This window comes from Megalobrama amblycephala, linkage group LG8 (genome assembly GCF_018812025.1).
Source record: "Megalobrama amblycephala isolate DHTTF-2021 linkage group LG8, ASM1881202v1, whole genome shotgun sequence".
Lineage (NCBI taxonomy): Eukaryota > Metazoa > Chordata > Actinopteri > Cypriniformes > Xenocyprididae > Megalobrama > Megalobrama amblycephala.
The window spans coordinates 33788940-33808613 of NC_063051.1; the positions used below are offsets into that span (position 1 = coordinate 33788940).

General features: G+C 34.4%; 1 protein-coding gene across 5 annotated transcripts in view; it reads left to right on the forward strand.

Moving 5' to 3' along the window:
* The window catches only part of xirp2a (xin actin binding repeat containing 2a), a 34727-nt gene that overhangs the window by 3742 nt on the left and 11311 nt on the right, over positions 1 to 19674 (forward strand). The window contains exons 2-7 of one of the 5 annotated variants that reach the window (XM_048200763.1): positions 11296 to 11392; positions 17205 to 17335; positions 18641 to 18775; positions 19074 to 19139; positions 19248 to 19314; positions 19421 to 19524. In XM_048200763.1, the coding sequence (XP_048056720.1) occupies positions 11296 to 11392; positions 17205 to 17335; positions 18641 to 18775; positions 19074 to 19139; positions 19248 to 19314; positions 19421 to 19524 (600 nt within the window). Of the gene's footprint in view, positions 1 to 11295; positions 11393 to 12741; positions 14236 to 17204; positions 17336 to 18640; positions 18776 to 19070; positions 19140 to 19247; positions 19315 to 19420; positions 19525 to 19674 lie in introns of those variants that run through there. The other 4 variants (XM_048200764.1, XM_048200762.1, XM_048200765.1 and 1 more) reach the window with 4 other exon arrangements.

Below are 19674 nucleotides of genomic sequence, written 5' to 3' on the forward strand. Positions count from 1 at the left end.
CTTTTTTAAGTAACTAGTGAAGTAACTACTTTTTTCAATTTACAACAAAATATCTAAGTTTCTTTTTCAAAAAAGTAAAGCAAGTTACTTTTTCACATTTCTTGACTGACAGCTCTCCTGCCCTCATGTTGACAGAAATAAAGAGAAGAGGTGTGTGTGCTGTGTGAACATGACGGTTATTGTAGTTCTAGACTAAATGTGAACATGCATTTACTTATCTCACTTGCACAAAAACATTCAGTATTCCTCAAAATGAATAAAAACAGTTAAATGCAATCTCAGAATTGTATGCAAACCTGTAATAATTAACTATATTAAATTACACAAATATACTTTGTTTAATCTCACTTATTAACCAATGTCTTTGCTGCTGACCTTCAATGATCTAATCCAACCATACTAATAAGCTGAACTTTATTCTGCTGTATTTTATTCTTCTTTAATCCAGAATGGCAGCACAGCTGAAAAGTTTGTTTGAGCTGCGCCCTCTACTGTACAGGCGTAAATATGCATTTCCTTCAGCCTGAGGCTTATTCATTTCACTTTTGGTGTGAAAGGGCCAAAAAACGTTTGCCAAAAATATAACTTTTTTTTTGTTGTTATTAAAAAACAAACAAGCAAGCCCAGCCCAGGTGACAAAAAGTAATGCAAAAGTAATGGAATGCATTACTTTTTATAAAAAGTAACTAAGTATCGCAATTAGTTACTTTTTTAGGGAGTGACGTAATATTGTAATGCATTACTTTTAAAAGTAACTTTCCCCAAAATTGATAATGAACATCATGTTCTTAGGATACTAGGCCAGTTATATTTTATCAGATGTATTGTATATGTACTGCATATCATCATACCATCCACTGCCCTTGCATGTTCATTTATTATTTATTATTTTTACAATGGCTTGCACTCAAACTCTGGTTCCTTTTCTCCTTTTCTCTACACACAAAACCACAAAACACAGACACAGCTAAAGATGACATCTCTCGCAAAAGCAAACACTTCAAGTTCTTCTAAAAATGGTGCTTAGCCATATACACATGAAACTTGTTGAGTGTGCAGTGGAGTGCACAGGAGTTTGTCATAGCACTCAAACATGTATATGCACAAATACGTTGTATATGTATGCACAATCGTTGCAATCCTGTTTTCACTATAAAGCTGCTTTGAAACAATCTGTAATGAAGTACTATATAAATAAAGGTGCTTGATCGACTTTACAGTTATTGAAGTGAGCTGAATAAACATTGAACTGACTTGAATAATGACACTATTGGGTTGTTAGAGCTGCTTAACAGCAGAATTTGAATTTGTTACTATTGTGAAGCTGCTTTGAAACAATCTGTACTGTATAAAGTGCTATAGAAATAAAGGTGATTTGACTTGTATGCATATTCAGTATATATTTACAAAATAAACAAATTCAAGAGTGAAAATGTATTATTTTCTTCTCTCAAAACATTGAGTTTTGATTTCTAAGTGAACAAATTATGTATAAGTGTTTTCACACATGATCATTAGGTGTAAGTAATCGGAAAATGAGTGTGGCATTTGAATGGCACTGTTTTCCAAACGAAACACAACAGCTGTTGGTTTTGAATGAGACTAATGTAGACAATTGTGCTTGCAGTTTTGTAGACTTGGTCTGAAGATTAAGTATACAAGTGAATGGTTTCACTGAATGGGCCTCAAGTACCACTTTTAGTGTGCAAGCAATAAAAAAAAAAAAAGTAAATATTTTTGTCTATATACTATTTTGATATCAACTACCAGCAGGAGTGTAGTACTCTAAGCTCAGTTTAACACTTCACCATGTGTGCATCCATTCTGCAGAATTCCACAGAAAATGCTCTTTAGTATGGATCACCATCGGGCTAGGAATTATTCATTTCTCTCCCATTAGTTCTCAAAAAAATGTCACAATGCCAAAATATATCAGGTAACGGAAGTAGCAACATATCTTTTCTTTCATATTATGACATCAAAATGAAAAAATGTAGGGTGGGGACTTGGCTCAAACCATTGGTTGTTGATTGGATAGAGGCAGATCTGAATGCTAACTTGGAGTCGATTGTAAAAAAAAAAAAAAAAAAAGGCAGGGTTTATGCAGGCAAAATACTGCCTTAGTGAGCAATTGGTCACATCCCAACTTACATACTTATGCTGTGCACTAAAAAAGTATGTACTTAGCATTAAAAGTACACTAAAATTATGTATTTAGTATGTACTTTGAGTATGTATTATAGTAAGATGATGCCCTTGTACTGGGTTATTGTCGCATATTGGTAAAGATTGCAAATGTACAACTTTAAAATGGAGCATTAGCACTTACGTTTTAGGTTCACATTTTAAAAACTGCAGCAGTTCGGCCTTGCATTTTTCTCTAACTGAAAAAGTCTAAAGTCAGTTGTCTCAAACTTAATATCAGCTACAAAAATATCTAGGCATGCACAATGCTCTATGATCTGGAACAGACACATTCTTATCTCACTCACCATTCAAGATGGAGGATAATATGCAAAATGGTATTGGCAGCAATTGTTTCCACAATAAAATGGTGATAACTTGGTATTACCTATCATGGTCACCTCTGTATAGAAATTAAGTATAGGACATTAGTCATTTTACAGCAGCAATAACTGTAGTAACTATGGTATTTTGATGGAAACCACTGTTTGTTAGAGTCTCCAGGGTAATCCATGCATAAAGCTTGAGCTTGACAGGAAAAAAAGATGTAATCTAGAATACTTGATATGTGACTTAAAGTGACATTTACCCAAAAATGACATTTCTGTCATAATTTACTCATCCTCAAGTTGTTCCAAACCTGTATAAGTTCTTTCTTCTGCTAAAGATATTTTGAAGAATGTCAGTAACCAAACAGTTGAAGGGCCCCATTGACTTCCATAGTATTTTTCTCCATACTATGGAAGTCAATGGGGTCCATTAACTGTTTGGCTACTGACATTCTTCAAAATATCATCTTCTTTTCAGCAGAAGAAAGAAATTCATACAGGTTTGGAACAACTTGAGGGTGAGTAAATGACTACAGAATTTTCATTTTTGGGTGAACTGTCCCTTTAAGATGTAGATTTCTTCATCCTGGTGGTGAAACATGCCTGTCTGTCTGATCGGATGCTCGAGTCTCGATTCTGAGGGGGTTTTGGACAAGAGCAGAATGAGTGAATGATGTTCCTGATTGAGTGGCTAATTGTTGGCTAGATAAACACAGGAAGAGGAGAGAGATTGCTAGAGATCCATCTATCGTTTCTATCTGAAACATGACCTCTCCACCCCACGGGGGTTATTAATATTTCATGATCCCTTTGCGTAGACACGCACACACACACACACACACACACACGCACACACACATACACACTTGAGTCTTTCTCTCTGTCTCTCTCATTCATTATTACTCAGTTAGGGTATACAGAGAGACTGCCATGATAAAAGGCTGTCAGAAAGAGACTGAGAAACTTTCATTTCAGACATGAAATACTTCTCCTGTTATTCATCAACCACTTTAGAACACAAATGAATACAAATCCTCACATCCTGTTTAAAGTCTAGTTGGATTTTAATTTAGGTTCATCCAAGGTTTAGATAACACTTTTAAACTCTTCAGCTGGCCCAGAGATGTTGTTGTGCATTCTATCCAGTAGAGGTCACTATCAGCAAATGTAATGCTTCTGCCTGCAGAACTATATTAATACTGCATTATTGTCATAATGAACTGATATCTAATCAATGTTTTCCCATAGTATAATTATTCAGTTAAATCTGCCTAAAATGTCAACAAGGAAAAGAATGCTTCTTACCGAAATGGAGTAATTGAAATCATTGTTTGGATATGTGGTCTCAATATAAACAAATATCTTCACAGTGCTTGAGCTGATCTAATTTCGCTGTTTGTTTCCTTTCAAGCAAATATGTAAGTTCAGAATTCAAGGAATAGAGTGAAACACTTCACACACCCTAGTGAAAATACCAGTATAATCCATCATGAATTCCATGGTCCTGGGTCATGCTGGCTATAGTGGCTAGTGCTGGTTAGGTATTGGTAGTCCATTATATCTACAGGTTTGCTATTTACCAGCACGAGTACTGGCAAAGTTAAAGAAATATTCTTGGTTCAGTACAAGCTGACAGCTTTGAAACATGCAGTCAATTACCACAAAAAAATAACTTCCCTCTGCCTATAAAAACCAATAAAATCTTATTGCTCTTACAATGAAAGTCAATGTCAAACACTGCTTCAAAAGTAAAAATAAGTGTGCTTAATTATATTGAATGTTCACTTGTAGTGTACAGTACTTCAAGTCTTAAAAGTATAACACTTTACAATAAGGTTTGTTAGTTAACATGAACTAATAATGAACTGCACTTCTACAGCACTTATTAATCTTTGTTAATTTCAACTTTTATTAATACATTACTAAAATCAAGGGTTGTATTTGTTAACAGTTAATGCACTGTGAACTAACATGAACAAACAATGAATTGCTGTATTTTTATTAACTAACATTAACAAAGTATTGCTCATTGTTAGTTCATGTTAGTTAATACATGAACTAATGTTTAACTAATGAACCTTATTATAAAGTGTTACCAGTGTGTGTGTGTGTGTGTGTGTGTGTGTGTGTGTGTATGTATATATATATATATATATTTAAAAATAATAATAATGTAAAATGAATGACTTTCATGACTGTTTCTTAACACAGTTAAGTACACTTTTAAAAAGTGCACTTTGTGATTAATGCAAAATTAAAAGTTTTACTTTAAAGTACATTTTAAATCATTATGTTTTAATATGTTTTAAAAAATAGTTGTGCTTTAAAGAAGTACTTATTTTGATGTGTTGACAAACATACTAAAGCACATGTAAAGTGCTTGACTATAATTTTAACTGTAGTGTATTATTCAATATTACATTTAAAGGTAAAATATATCAAAATGTATTAAATTGCAACTTCATTATTACAAATCTATAATTAATACAAATATATATAATGAAATACATGATATTCAGGTTTCAATAGAAATGACAGTATATTTAAGTTTACCATAAGTGCTTGTCAGCAGATTCGTCAGTATAACCATATACTTTAAAGTCAAATACGCACTCTAAAGTTCAGCTAATTGCATTTAATTAATTAACATGCAATTAAGAGCCCAAACACATTACATTAAGTTTATACTTCTATTAAAGTATATTATATACAGAACAAGTGCTCTTTTTAAAAGTAAGCTTTCTTTTGACAAGGGTAAAGCCACTCAAACATTATAAATGTTTCCTTACCTTGTCTGTGCAAAGTTATATCCAATTTTTCCTGTCATAAAGCTAATAAAATCTGTAACTTTCACGTGATATGTGCAAACCCACCCACAGGGATTGGTTGGTAATACATAATGATACGTTCATCTGCCTAAAATAGTCCCACCACTAAAAGGATGATTTATACTACTTGTACTATTTCCATTGTAAGTATATTACTTTTAAGTATTACTGATTTTGTTCTTTTTATAAACAAAAGTTTATAAAAAGTTTAAGTCAAAATTATTTTCTGTAGTAATCAACAGCACTGTCAAATGTCAATACAGCATAACTTGTTTTGAACCCCTGACATTCCTTTACCGTTTAGTTTTGAATAGACATGAACTCGAGCTACAGGCTATAGCTGACAGTTAACAACTGCCCAGTCACTGCTAAATATACCCTACAAACACAGTAACTTCACTGCTAAAAGTGTAGAAAGTATTAGGTGCTGTCATCTCACTCTTTTATAGTTATCCCTGCGCTATGTGTGGAGCTCAGGCTTAAAGCAGCTCCTTGTGACTGTTTCTGGCTGCCTTTAGTGTTAAAAAAGAAAAGAAAAACAGAACTGTCGGTCAAGGCCTGGGGACAATAACTCAGATATTTAGATGTTTAGATGTTCATGCACTGTCACAGGATCTTCGGTATGAGTTCTCAGGTGCGCATGGTAATCATACCATGCCTTCATGCCTTGTTCTGATTACAAACCACCATTCATCATGCTTTCTTTCCTCTGTGTGTGCATAAAAGCCTCTCAGTTTGTTTTATTTAAATTGTTGGTGGGAATATCATTTGTGTTAGCAAGAAGATGGTTATATATCTGTTTGTGTGTATGTGTGAGAGAGCGAGCGAGCTGCCCTGCTTGTTTTTCTAACTCCAGGTCAGTGACTCATGTTTAAATATGTCCACTTATCACAGAGACAGGAGAGTAATGGGAGACTCTCAGTGGCGCTTACAAAAACAGGAAATCCCCTTACATACACAAACACACGTAGGTGACCAGATTTCAAAAATGAAAACCAAGGACATTTCTAGATCAGTGATTCAACATATTAAAATTTCCAATGTAATCATCATTCCAGTTTTGTGTATTTTGACCGTTGTATAATATGAGCAAATGTACTGTGATGAACTATAGTATGTCATATACTCTTAAGAAAAATGGTTCTAAACAGTATCAAATTGGGGTTCTTCGGCTTGTAACAATAGCAGAACCCGTTTTGGTGCTTAATAGAACCTTTTTTATAAGGTTCCATAAAGAACCATGATTTGAAAGTGCTACAGGACCTTATTAATGGTGTTATAAATAACCTTTTTAATAAGTTTATTTTCATCAATATTAGTATCTTCATATTATTAATATTATATTAGTATTATTAATATTATTCTTATATATTATTTATTTTTATTTTTTTGTTTCTCCTCTATCTGCCTGGTCTTATAATATGACTGTTGCCTCTATTTAAAATGTATATACATTTTAAGAAAGAAATCATTTACCTGTTGAGAATGTGCTGACCTCCAGAAAATCAGTAATGAGGTGACGTTGACAGTTAAAGATTTGAAAAACAAAAAGGCGGGAATAAAGAACCCTAAACAGAATCAGTTCAGCATATAAAGGGTTCTTCAGGACGATACGGTTCTAAATAGAACTGTTACTACGTGTAAAGAACCTTTAAAGAACCATCTTTTTTTACCTTATGCGCCAGAGAAACAAACACGCCTCCATCTTTAATAACATTGTCTTTGAACTTCCGTTTAAGCGGTAGCTAAGCAATATATTTCGATGGCATCGCTGTCATAGAATAATTAGCTGGTGAAGTGGATTTACTTGTTGTAGAGTTAATGAAAGTTACCATGAGCATTGTAATGTTTAAAGCAGATGTCTTAACAAATGTAAGTAGACCGGGAAGATTTTAAAACGAGCAGTTCATTCATAAATAACGTTAGATTGCTGAGGAAATACAAACCGGAAGACAAAAGACAAGCGTGGAAAAGGGGCGGGGCTTTTGTCATTTATATTAGTTTTTTTTAAACTGTTACCTTTTAGGTTTATTTTTAGTTCAGTTTTATTTTTATTTATTTCCAGTTAGTGTTTCAACTTATTTCAGTTACTGTAATTTCCCAAAATAATTTTCATTTTAAGTACTTCATCTAATATATTTATATTTAATCAGCTTTATTTCAGTTGACAAAAATGTTTTTAATAGTTTTAGATTTAGTTAAATAATAAACCTGCTTGCAACTAATGTTCATCAACTTCTGTTCAATACTTTTTATGTTCAATACGCTCATTAGATATTATTTCACTTTACAGGCTGTTTTGAATGGACAAGCCACCAAAAATGGGAACATGGTTACCCAAAAAACACAAAAAGTACCATGTTAATACCATATTGTTGTCATTTTAGACATGATTTTTGGTGACATCATGTTTTTGAACACTACCAAGATGGTAATCCCATGGTATTCTTTGAAATGCCATGTAAATACCATATGAACTTAGTACCATTATATGCATCAAAGTACCATATGACCATCTGATATAAAGACAAACTTAGGGACACACAATATTGGCAAGATCTGTACATGTAAATCCCTTTGGTTTTCAACCTTTGATTGAAACGTTCCACATGCTCCATTCCTGAATGATAGAGTAAACAAAAATACATGCATACTATTTAGGAAACAAATAACTAGAATCTGATCATATCTCATTCATTATCTGAAGTTTGTTCAGGTGAATTAACTCACAGCTCTTTTAATCTTTATCCAGGTAAAATTTTAACTGCGTAACTATGGTGAATTCAGGTTGGACATTTTTGCCATTGAGAAAAGTGAAAAAACCTGAATTCACCCTACATTTTTTGACAGCTAAAATTCTGCCAAAATATCGGTGCATTTAAAAACACAATCAAGGTGTTTGACGGCACTGTGACGTTGATGACAACATGAGAAACCTACACGCACGGCTGTTTATTAGAATTCATTTACAGTAGTTAGCCTTTAATTTACTTGCCGTGTAACTGATAAAGTGAAACTCGGCCTTTCAGTGTGTGTAAATGAAACCACCTGTTCTCTGCTGGGCAGGGTGAACCTTGACCTCTCGGCTCAGTGTTTGTCAGACTCTGTGTGTGCGTCTTATGCCAGATGAGCTGAATAGTGAAATGCGACTCCACATGACACAATCAATGTGTGCGTGTCTGCATTAGCATGTGTGGGATAGTGTTGATTTTCCTTCCTGATGTTTTGAACTACAGCTGCATGAGTATTAAAGAAGAGCTGATCTCTTTCTCTCTCTCTGATTTGATTTGCTAATTGTTTTGTAAAACAAAACAGACAGAGAGGGGGTAAAGGAAAGAGAGCACTAGATAGCGAAAATAGAGTTTTATCCAGTTTTTACTGTATATGTGAGTAATATGTATATCATGTGATGTCTGTATAGCTGATGTGTGTAATGTTTTTTTTTTAGGGTTAATAGAAAAGAAAAAAGAAAATTATGTACTTACCCTCACGTCATTTGTAAACTATGACTTTTTCTTCCATGGAACACGGATATGATTTTCCATACAGTTAAATTCAATTGTTACCACAGCCATCAAGCACGATTTTCAAAGCATGATTTTCAATTTCAGTCTGTTCCTCACAGTTATTATATGACTTGAAATAAGTCATATGGACTACTTTTATAAGGCTTTTAAAGGTCTTTTTTTTTTTTTTATGTTTCTGGTTCCCATCCAATAAGAGCAGCTCAGACATTCTGCTAAATTTATTTGAGTTTAACCATAGTCTTAAAAGTACTTCTACTATACCCCAATTTTATTTTACAATGCTCGTATATTTGAAATGCAGTGACAATAGCTATAGGAGACCTGTGTAATTTAAAGGGTTAGTTCAGCCAAAAATTAAACATTCTGTCATTAATTACTCACCCTCATGTCGTTCCAAACCTGTAAGACCTTCGTTCAGCTTCAGAACACAAATTAAGATCTTTTTAATGGAGTCTGAGAGCTTTCTGTCCCTCCATTGACAGTCTACGCAACTACCACTTTCCAACGCGCGTCCAACGTCTGCTCTCGTGTCAACACAACACGCATGTGTCAAGGTGCTCTCGTGAATGCATGTCAGAGATTAATATTTTGTAAATAAAGTGGTGTTTTATGCGCAAACAAAGCACTTGCGTCACTTCATAAAATTGAGTTTAAACCACTTGAGTCACATGGATTACTTTAATGATGTCTTTACTACCTTTCTGGGGCTTGAAAGTGCTAGTTGTAGATTGTAGTAGTAGACTGTCAATGGAGGGACAGAAAGCTTCAGATTTCATTAAAACTATCTTTATTTGTGTTCCGAAGATGAACAAAAGTCTTAAGGGTTTGGAATGACAATTGGGTGAGTAATTAATGACAGAATTTTCATTTTGAGGTGAACTATCCCTTTAAAATATTATCTTTTTATCTATAATATCTTAGGGTACATTTACATGACAATGATGTACTAAAAACTAAGAAATTTTGGTGTTCGCTGTTGAGGTGTAAATAACGCATGAAAAGTTTGTAGTGGTGTAGTGTAAACGCCCCCTTAGCCTAATATGTAGAGACAACTGTAAGCTTGGTTGATTCCCTTATAAAGTTTAAAAACATTATGCAAGGCAAGGCAATTTTATTTGTATAGCACATTTCACACACAATGGTAATTCAAAGTGCTTTACATAAAGAAGAACCAAATACATAATGATAAAAATGGAATGCATAAGAAATAGAAATAGCGGAATTCTTTGTTTTTACTGTTATCTGGATGGAAGAGTTAGGAAGTTTTTTGTTGTCCATCAGAGCGGATCTAAATGGATCTTCCTCACGCAGACGGATAACTATTTATATTTGTCAGGTATAGCTGTGCATTTAAACAGTACCCTTACAGACAAATCTTCCTGGACAAACTCTGTCAGAGCTCCATCCAGGGATAACAAATGCTTACTTCCTAATTTTCCCAGCTCTTTCAACCAGACAGCAAGATTTAAAATGCATTAAAAGTCAGAAATAAAAAGATGAAACATAAAAGATTGATATAAAATGCATTAAAAATGAAATGAAAACAAGAAAAAGATAACACGTATAAAGTAAAGTGCAAACAGATCAGACATAGCACAGTGCTCAATCAGTAAATGCATAGATAAAAAGATATGTTTTGAGTCTGGATTTGAATGTGGCTGCATTATCAAAACATGACCTGACACAGCAACGTTGACTCAACCAGTGAGCTCATCCTAAACTCCTTACTGATGTTAAAGTTGGACACCTTCATTATACATGTTTGTTTAATTGTTTGTCATTGAAATTCAAAAAGCAAACGCTCAGCCAGTGATGACGATTAGACATGCTGAGCTCTTTTTGATGCATGCGTGGACTATGCAAATTTAGCAGCTTTGAACTGTTCAGATACTTGCAACAAAATAAATCAAATATTAAAATATTGCAAAATGTTCTATTATTTCACTTAAACTCAATGTGATAACTCAAACGCAGTGTAAAGTGTTGGTTTATAGTTTTGAGCTGTGTGTTATGGCAGAATGTCTGCTTTCGATGACAGTGATGTCAAAATGATGTACACACTGGAAATACTGTAAATATGTACTGTATAAATATATTTCCTTTTCTTTTTATGCAAATATGTTTTACAGTTGGCCATTTATTTCAGTGTTCACTCTCTCCTTCCCCATTTATGTTCCTCTTTCAAGGCCATTTCTATTGACCTGGTGACAGCTTTCAAGCTTCAGGTGAACTCTTGCTTATATAACACAAAACTGAGTCTTGTTGATATACTGTTAATGATAGACTAAACAAACACACACACGCTTCAACACAGTCTCTCTGTTCTGAACTTTTGTTCAATGTCTCGTGGAACGCAAATGAAACACGGACTAGAAATTGTTATTTAACCACACCTGCCTCTCTCTCTCTCTCTCTCTCTCTCTCTAGGAAGTGAGTGGTTCACATTCATCCAGCGGGAGAGTTGCAGACAAATATAGTGGTGTAAGGGAAAAAATGTCAAATCAGGATTCAAACTTTGGAAACTGTGAGTATTTTTTGGCTTTTATGCTACAGTAACTCAGTGTTTTTAAATTGAAGACCAGAATTTTTGAATTCACCTTAAAGATGTTTATGTTTGGCTCTATAAAGTCTGATTCAGGAACTTTTACACTCAACCATGTGTGATCTCTTGTTTCTTATGTGATTTACATGTTTGTGACAGTTCAGTGTGTGTGTGTAAAAGTGGCATGCTTAAAGACCACACATTGCTGTCTCGCATGATGACAACTGTGATGACAGACTTCAGCTTTAGTGCTCATGCATGCATGTATGTGTATGTACTGTACATGTATTTGGACTTCTGCTGCAATCTTGTTCTTAAAAGGCACTTATTTCTGTTACTTTGAGTTTAATCAGATACAGGATATAGTCTTAAAAGTACCTCTACTATAACTTTATTTTACAACGCTCGTATGTTTTGAAATTCAGTGACAATAGTATGCTAGTGGGAGGCCTGTGTAATTTAATAGGATTGTTTGACAGGTGAGCTGATTTGTGTATGGTCAGTGTCTACATGTGTCTCTCTTTTGTTATCCCTCTTTCATTCTTTAAATCGGGCTTTCAGCTTGTCTTTGAAATAGATAACCTTGTTTATGACCAGTCCACATTCACACGTTCATATCCTACTCTGGAAATGTTGATGTTCATCCCTGCATTCTCTTGAGTGTTGGTATCTGGTATCATTTGACACTTCTGATGCATGGCTTTAGTGCTGTCCAGGAGCAAAGGAGGAAATTCTGATTGCTATGATTATATCATTACAATATTTTTTCCTCAGTCTCCCACTTTCTTTCTCTACACTTTCTCTCTTTTTATTAACCCCTTAGCTATCCCAAGTAGCGGGACGCTTGGCACTCTTTTTTATTGCATTTTTTCTTATCACATATTTTATTAATTATCATAAATTAGGTATCATTTGAAAGCTTACACCCTCAGTATTCATCCTGTGAAAACCATTTTGAAATTGGACATTGTTTTACCATGGAAACAGTACTTGAATTCCTTTTAGCGGGATCCTCCCTGTAGTGTGCGGTGTCATGTTTCATATTACAAAATGTATTTCATAATCAAAACTTTTTCTAATCTTTTTTTTAAAACAAACTGTTGGAAAGGTCTGAGACTCAAGTTTGACATATTTGGTGAGTGTTTTGTGATATTGTGACAAATTTCAGTGGTGGCTATTTTTGGTACAGCGCCTAAACAAAATCTCATAGGAACTTCAATTTTTGTGATATCAACTTGGTTATACATATGCCTTAGCATTTCTAAGGTGAAAAATTATTTATTAAAATATAAATTTTGTATAAAATAAATACTGTTTGGTACAGTACATTTGCTTTACAGTAAATTAAAACTTCTATAACTTTTTTACACATTCACTTCAGCAATAATATGCTGAGTGTATTCTTTAAAAAGAGACCAACATTAGGTTTGCATTCCAATATTTATAAGAGAATAATTTTCTAACCATATAAAAAGCACACAGCATCAATTTGGCCAAAAATTCTATTTCATCTGAACAATTACGACATCAAATAAAAAAATTAAACAGATGCTCAGCTATCATTATTTTAAATGTAATAAATAATAAAATATATAAGTTTTAAAAATGTTTTATATATATATATGAAATTATTTAAAATTTTGTAGAATTATTTCAAATAATTGGCTGGTCCCTCTGTTAGATTATACAGTTCTCTACTGTCTGTAAATGAGGATTTTTTTATATTGAAATTGTTATATTGAAATTGTTTTTTTCCATTTCTGTCACTTTGAGTGACCAAAATCCTCGCTATTTTCTGAGCCTGACGGCAACACATACAAACAGATGTAAACGCATTATATTAACCATAGCTGTGAAGTCGCTGTCACCTCCTGTGATCCCCTTCAAATGGAAAAAGTTCTCTGTCATTGAAAATTGCGTTCATCATTTATTAACCCTCATGTTGTTCCAAACGTTGTTTTTTCCATGGAACACAAAAGGAAAATTTTCGAAGAATTTCCCATACAACTTTCATAGTTTCCATGTCTGTTAGGCTCAAAAAACATAACAGAATAGAGGTAGTCCATATGACTTGTGCTCTATATTCCAAGTCTTTAAAAGTAACAGTCCAAAATTTAAATCATTATTCACTGATTATCTTCCTCTCAATTATCCGGTCTCAGTGGTTCTTTAGTTTATTGAGATTATCAGCGAGCTGTTCCTCACACAAATCAATATAATGGCTTCAGAAGACTATGTGTTGTATGGACTACTTTAATGATACATTTATGTATTTTTTGTGTGATTTTTGGAGCTTTACAGCTGTGGTCACTATGAGCTGTAATTGTATGAAAAAGATTTACTTGTAGATTTTAGGAAAATTAAAAAGAGAGAACTGTATTTTGATGAACTATTCTTTTAATAATTATGCAAATTAAAAGACATGAAATTGGATGTTAGTGCATTTTATTAAAGCCAAGGATGAATGACCCTAAAATCTCTCAGACAGCAGGGTGCCTCTCCCCCTCAGTGTGTCTGTCTGTCTGTCACTCTGTGACTTCAGGTTAAGGGCATGTTGAGTAGCTTATCTAAAAAAAGGCCAAGCAGACTGGCAATCTTTTAAAGAGGAGGAGGGTAATGGTAGGGGCCTCTAAAATACAACCAGCTGTCTCTGCCCTCCATCACTCTGAGGTGAACCGGACAGTAGACTGGAGCTGGTCTCCAAACATACACTCAGACTTTCACACACGGACGCTGGGTGTCTAGGGATCTCCAGGTGGGATCTGGTGTCCAGGTGACACTTTAGTATCGTTGAGGAACCGAGAGGAAACGTCAGACCACTATAGGTGAGTGTGGTTCGACAGAAGTGGTTTCTGATGTACTGTAGAAGTCTGTTGTACGTGTTTGTTGTTCATTTGGAAGATAATTTAACCAATTTTGATCATGAATTATAGTAATCAGTGCTACTCAATAATTCATCATTTGACAATAATCTCAATTTTTTTTTAAATGGTAAATTGGGTTGAGATGAACTGAATAAGTGACATATATTTCCAGGTTAGTGGCGCGCTTGCACGTGTTTCGAGAGCGCTCATTAACAATGCATGAAGAGGACACATGGCGTATTGTTACATCATAATTGAGTTGAACAAAATGAATATTGACGAGTATTTATGTGAACAGAAAGTAACAAAAGGGTTCTTTTGTTATCTATAAACCGAGCAATTTTCCAATACCTTGTTCACTGGCCTATTTTTGGGGTTTTGGGTTTTAGCAATTCTAAACTCATCCTGCTTTTCATTGTACAATAGTAACAGTTTAATGTATTTAAAGAAAACTGTGATTACTGGATTTAAAGTTATATGAACAATTATGTGAAGAAAAATGGAAAATGAGATGAGTGAAACATGTTGACTGTATGAATTGTCTTTATCCTAATGAGCATTTTGGCTGCTTTAAGACATTGAGTCTCATATATGTCGACTCACTCCATGAGTGTCTCAGAATAGAGTCCCAAAGACTGGACTTTCTGAATTTAGCCTGTAAGCTACTGCTGCATTCCATAGACTAGAGTCTAGAATATTACAGGCCTACTGACATAATGCTAACACATACGTGTATTAATACGCAGTTTAATCATACAGTACATTTAGTAGACGTCTAACACATTTATAGAATGCTAATACTGAACCAAAACCAAAGCAGTAATTTATCTAAATAACAAAAAAGCCGTCAATCTACACTAATGGCTATTTCTCGTTGTCATAGGTGACAGAGAAAGGCAGATAATACTGTATTATTAGAGAAGTAGAAATATGAACGATGGACAAGTGACCGATATAAAGATTTCCTTGGCTTTGCATTTTAGGAAGTCACTCTTCCTGGTGCACCTCACTCTCTCTTTCTCGCTCTGAAATATGAAACTAACGGGCCTTGGTTTAAAATAAGTCTTCTTTAATTGCTCTCAGTACTGTGGTTACTTCACGTCATGGTAATGTGCAATAGTCTCGAATGCCGCCAGCCCCTGCGGTTCTAGATACTTGGAGGTTTTCTGGAATGTTGAGCCTTGCATCGTCCATCCTCCCCGCTGATGTCTTTCTCTTACCATAATGACAAACGAGTGCGTGATCCCACATCGTCTCTGTGTTTGAAAAGTGTCAGATACCCTTAGGTGTAGAGTTTCTGTTCAACAGCTACTAAAGCCTGCTTATTCTGGATCTGAATCATCTCTCTCCCTCTGCTGGCTAGCTTTACACTGGCATGCTCTGAATAACTGCTCTGCTAAAATTAACGGTTCAGGGAACATATCTTGGTCACATGGTGATACGGTCATGCTTTACTGATGCAAGAAAAGCAGTGTGGTTGTGTGACACAGTACAAAGATCTGGCTTGAAATAATCCGCGAATAGCATTGCAGTACATCCTCCAGTGGCTCTTATTTTTAACAGTTATGGACAGAATTCAAATATTCAGTGAAGCATTTAAAATGTGCAACTATTAAAAGAGTTACACTACAGAACAGTGGGGTTCTATATGGAACCCTAGGGTTCTTGACTCAGTTTTAAAGAACCCTTTATGCCAAAAAGGTTCTATATAAAGAGGAATGTCTTAAATGATGCATAATACTTTCATGTTTATCAGGTTATTTAATTTTTTTTCTAGTGATAAAGTATGTTTATGAGCTGTGTAATTCATAAAATTTAATGAATTAATAACTAAATAGCTAAAATAATCCCATGATGGAAACCCCTAAAAGGTTCTATATATGAAGCGTCTGACAGAACTCTTTAAGGTTCTACGCATATAGAAGCTTTTCTTCTAAGAGTGTAGTATGTGTCTGTCTAGAATGTTGTGACATTTCATTCATAATTCATCATGACATACAGTTTTGTGTTTATTGTGTTCTTACATGTGTTAAGTGACTTCTTGAACGAAGATTTAAATTATTTTAAAGCTATTTTACAAATATTTAATATGAAAGGAATTTCTATGAATACATGCTACAGTATTATGAGCTAATAAGAACCAAAATGACATTTTCATGAGCATTTTACAGCAACCATGTACATCAACCACCGATATTAAAATTCTGGCTGATACTGACAAGCCAATAATTAATTTTCATGCCATGGCCCATAAATGGCCAATATTAAAATTCTACACCATGATGTGTAAAAAAAAATAGAAAAATAAAACAAGAAAAAATACAAAAGTTTTAAATGCTTCAAGTAAACTTTATAAAAAAACATATGAAATACCATTTTAATTTTTAATTTCTGCTAAAGATTATTGTGGTGTTATAAAAAATATTTTAAATCAGTCTGAAATGACTCTGAAATGAATATCCATTATTGACAGATACCAATAAATTAAGAAAGAAATCCTAATATTGTTACTGACATAGCCTATATGGTAACATTATATTGTGCATCATTAGCAATATGTGTAAATGACCTTATATGTGTACAACCCTTACCAGATCTGGAAGTGGTGATGGCTTGGATGATCAAACTTTGAAAACAGTGATTGATGTGAACGACGTGCATGCTTTATGACATCATTCCTCATCTTGTCACTAGAGCCATCTATAGACTGAGAGACAGAGAGAGAGAGTCAGCATTAGCTGTCACAATACATCCCTGTTGTCAGTTTGGCTTTGTCTGGCTAAATTTACTCTTAAAATATGACAGATGAGTTTCCCTGAACCAATCATGAGGCCTGAGTCAGGGTATAGAAATGCATCTATTTATGTTACAGTTTCAGGTTTAATATCGAATGATGTACATGGTGCAACCTGAGTGTTTGTGTGTTTCAGCTGCAGGCAGCGCAGGTGTTTCACAATCAGGAGAGACACACGCTGACGGTGAGACTGAGACCTTGCCTCTCAAGCAGAGACTGGCCCTATACCAAGCTGCCGCTACCAAGGAGGAGAGAAGCCCATCTGTGGTATTTACCAGCATGAACACACACACACACATGAACATAAGCTACCCTACAGACTCATATATCTGTAAGATTTCTTATTTCCCGTCTAAGGCCTTCCACTTCCTGTTTAATACAATTCTGTGAAATTTCCTTTTAGCCCATGTAAGCGTGCAGCACTTATTGGCTATGTAATACATAATAGATGCATAAAATAAACATTATAAACATCAAAGTGGGAATTTGAGTTGCATTAAATAAATTGAGAAGCCAGTTACTGGATGAAGTGGAGTATGACATGAGTCCTAAACAGATAAAGAGAAACAGGCTAGATCTGTAAATAAATCTGTTTGTGTACTAACCACCTACAATCATGGAAAAACATTTCATCAGTTGCTTGTATTTTATAGAGCTGTATTTAAAAAAACTGCTGTTTTAGTATCATTGATATACTATTATAGTTTTTGTTAATATTTTAATAAAATTTTATATTTTCAGTTTTCATTTTAATTTCAGTTAAAGTTTTAGTAAATTTGTTGTTTTGTGATTATCGTTATTTTTTTTTTAAATATGTCTGTGTAGTTTTTAAGTTTTAGTTTATTTCGACTTAGTTTAGTACTTTAATTTAAACTAAACGAAAATGAGAAATATTTCCTTGGCAACTAGCTGAAATAAATTATAAAAGTTTAATTTTTTTTATATTTTATTTCAAGTAATTGATTTTTTTTATGGTTTTAGGTAATGATAATAACCCCGCAGTAATGGTGTCAATTTGTAGTTCAGTCTGGAAGGTTCTGGAAGGTAGTCCGCCCATTGTGAAATCCCAGTGGTTGGAAATTAAATATCAAATATGTTTTGATTGTTTGCTATTGCATAATTGAATAATAAATTATTAAGAATAACGAATAATGATATGATTCATTAAATGATCATTTGTGTTTCGGTTCTAAGAAAAGAGGAGATTAAGACTTTGTTTTCAACCTTGTAGTGCCCCCTAGAGGAGAATGTACATCCTGATTTTGCCAAGTTGGACACGTTCCTGGGTCAACATATTTTGTTGATCCTGGACCAACATTCTGAAAATTTAATCATTACCATATCCCTACCCCTAAACCTAACCCTACCCATAAGATAGCACTAAAATCAGAGGAAAATGCTAGGTGAATAACACTGATGTGGAAGCACCTAACCCTGGTTGTAAGCCTAAACTTGACATGTCGCTCAAATGGTTGATTGGAATGTTGCACTTGGTGAAATCAGGTTCTGCAAGGAGAATCATGTATATCTATATTTATGAATGTGTCTGAGCAATTTATTATGTGTTATAAGGTCATGGACAGCTCTGAGCCGTGCTCTCTGCCAGGCGGACTGGCCAGCGTGAAGAAACAGTTTGAAAGCCATGAGCTCAGTTCCTCTTCTGCATCCCAAAGCACAGTTACACAATACCACTACCAGCAGAGACAGGTACAGCAAAGAGCAAACGAGAACAATGGGATCCACAACACACACTCGATTCCACAAAAACACATTCATAGACTTAAATAAGACTTGATGAAAGAGTACAGTTTGCAATGTTACTAAATCCACTTTTTGGCAATTACCAGTTGTGCATGCAGTAAACACCTGACTGATTCCACAATGTTTAATTTTCATATCACTAGGCATTGAGCAGTGCTATGCTGTTGGTTATGCATACTAGCAGGAGTGAGTTGCATATTGTGTATGTTTGTTTTACAACAGATGTTCTCTGTCTTAATAGCAGGTGGTGAGCTCATCAGAGGTGATGGTACGAAGCAGTGTTAAAGAAAGTAGCACCTCAAATGCTCAGGTATATCCACACAAGATAGGATATCAAACCTAATACAGTTTTCTAGAAAACCTTAAATTAGGTCTTAAATTATGAAGACCTACTGAAGTGTCACTGTTTTCATGTTAGGTTTCCCTTGACCAGAATGTTCATCAGAGTGTGGCCTCAAGTTTTGGGGATCATTATGATGAGAAAGGTAGTGCTTTGCAGAATTATTTATTTTAAATAATAAATTGTGAGAAAATGGTGATTTACCTCATAACTAATTATTTTTCCTCATTCTGTCTTTTACCCTGTTAAAGTGATGGTAATTGGAGGAGAAAATTTGCCAAAAGTTTCTACACAAGCTCTGAAACAGCAACATGAAAAAAATATTGAGGAGGCCACTCCACCCAAACATATCAAGGTAAAAATAAAGTATACTGATGCACACAGTAAAGTGTTTTATTTTCAATAGATCAAAAAGAAAAAAAAATCATTATGAGCTGAACAAACAGCGCTGGAGCAGCACGCACCCATTGTGCTTTCACAATGGCAGCGTTTGTCACGCGCAGCT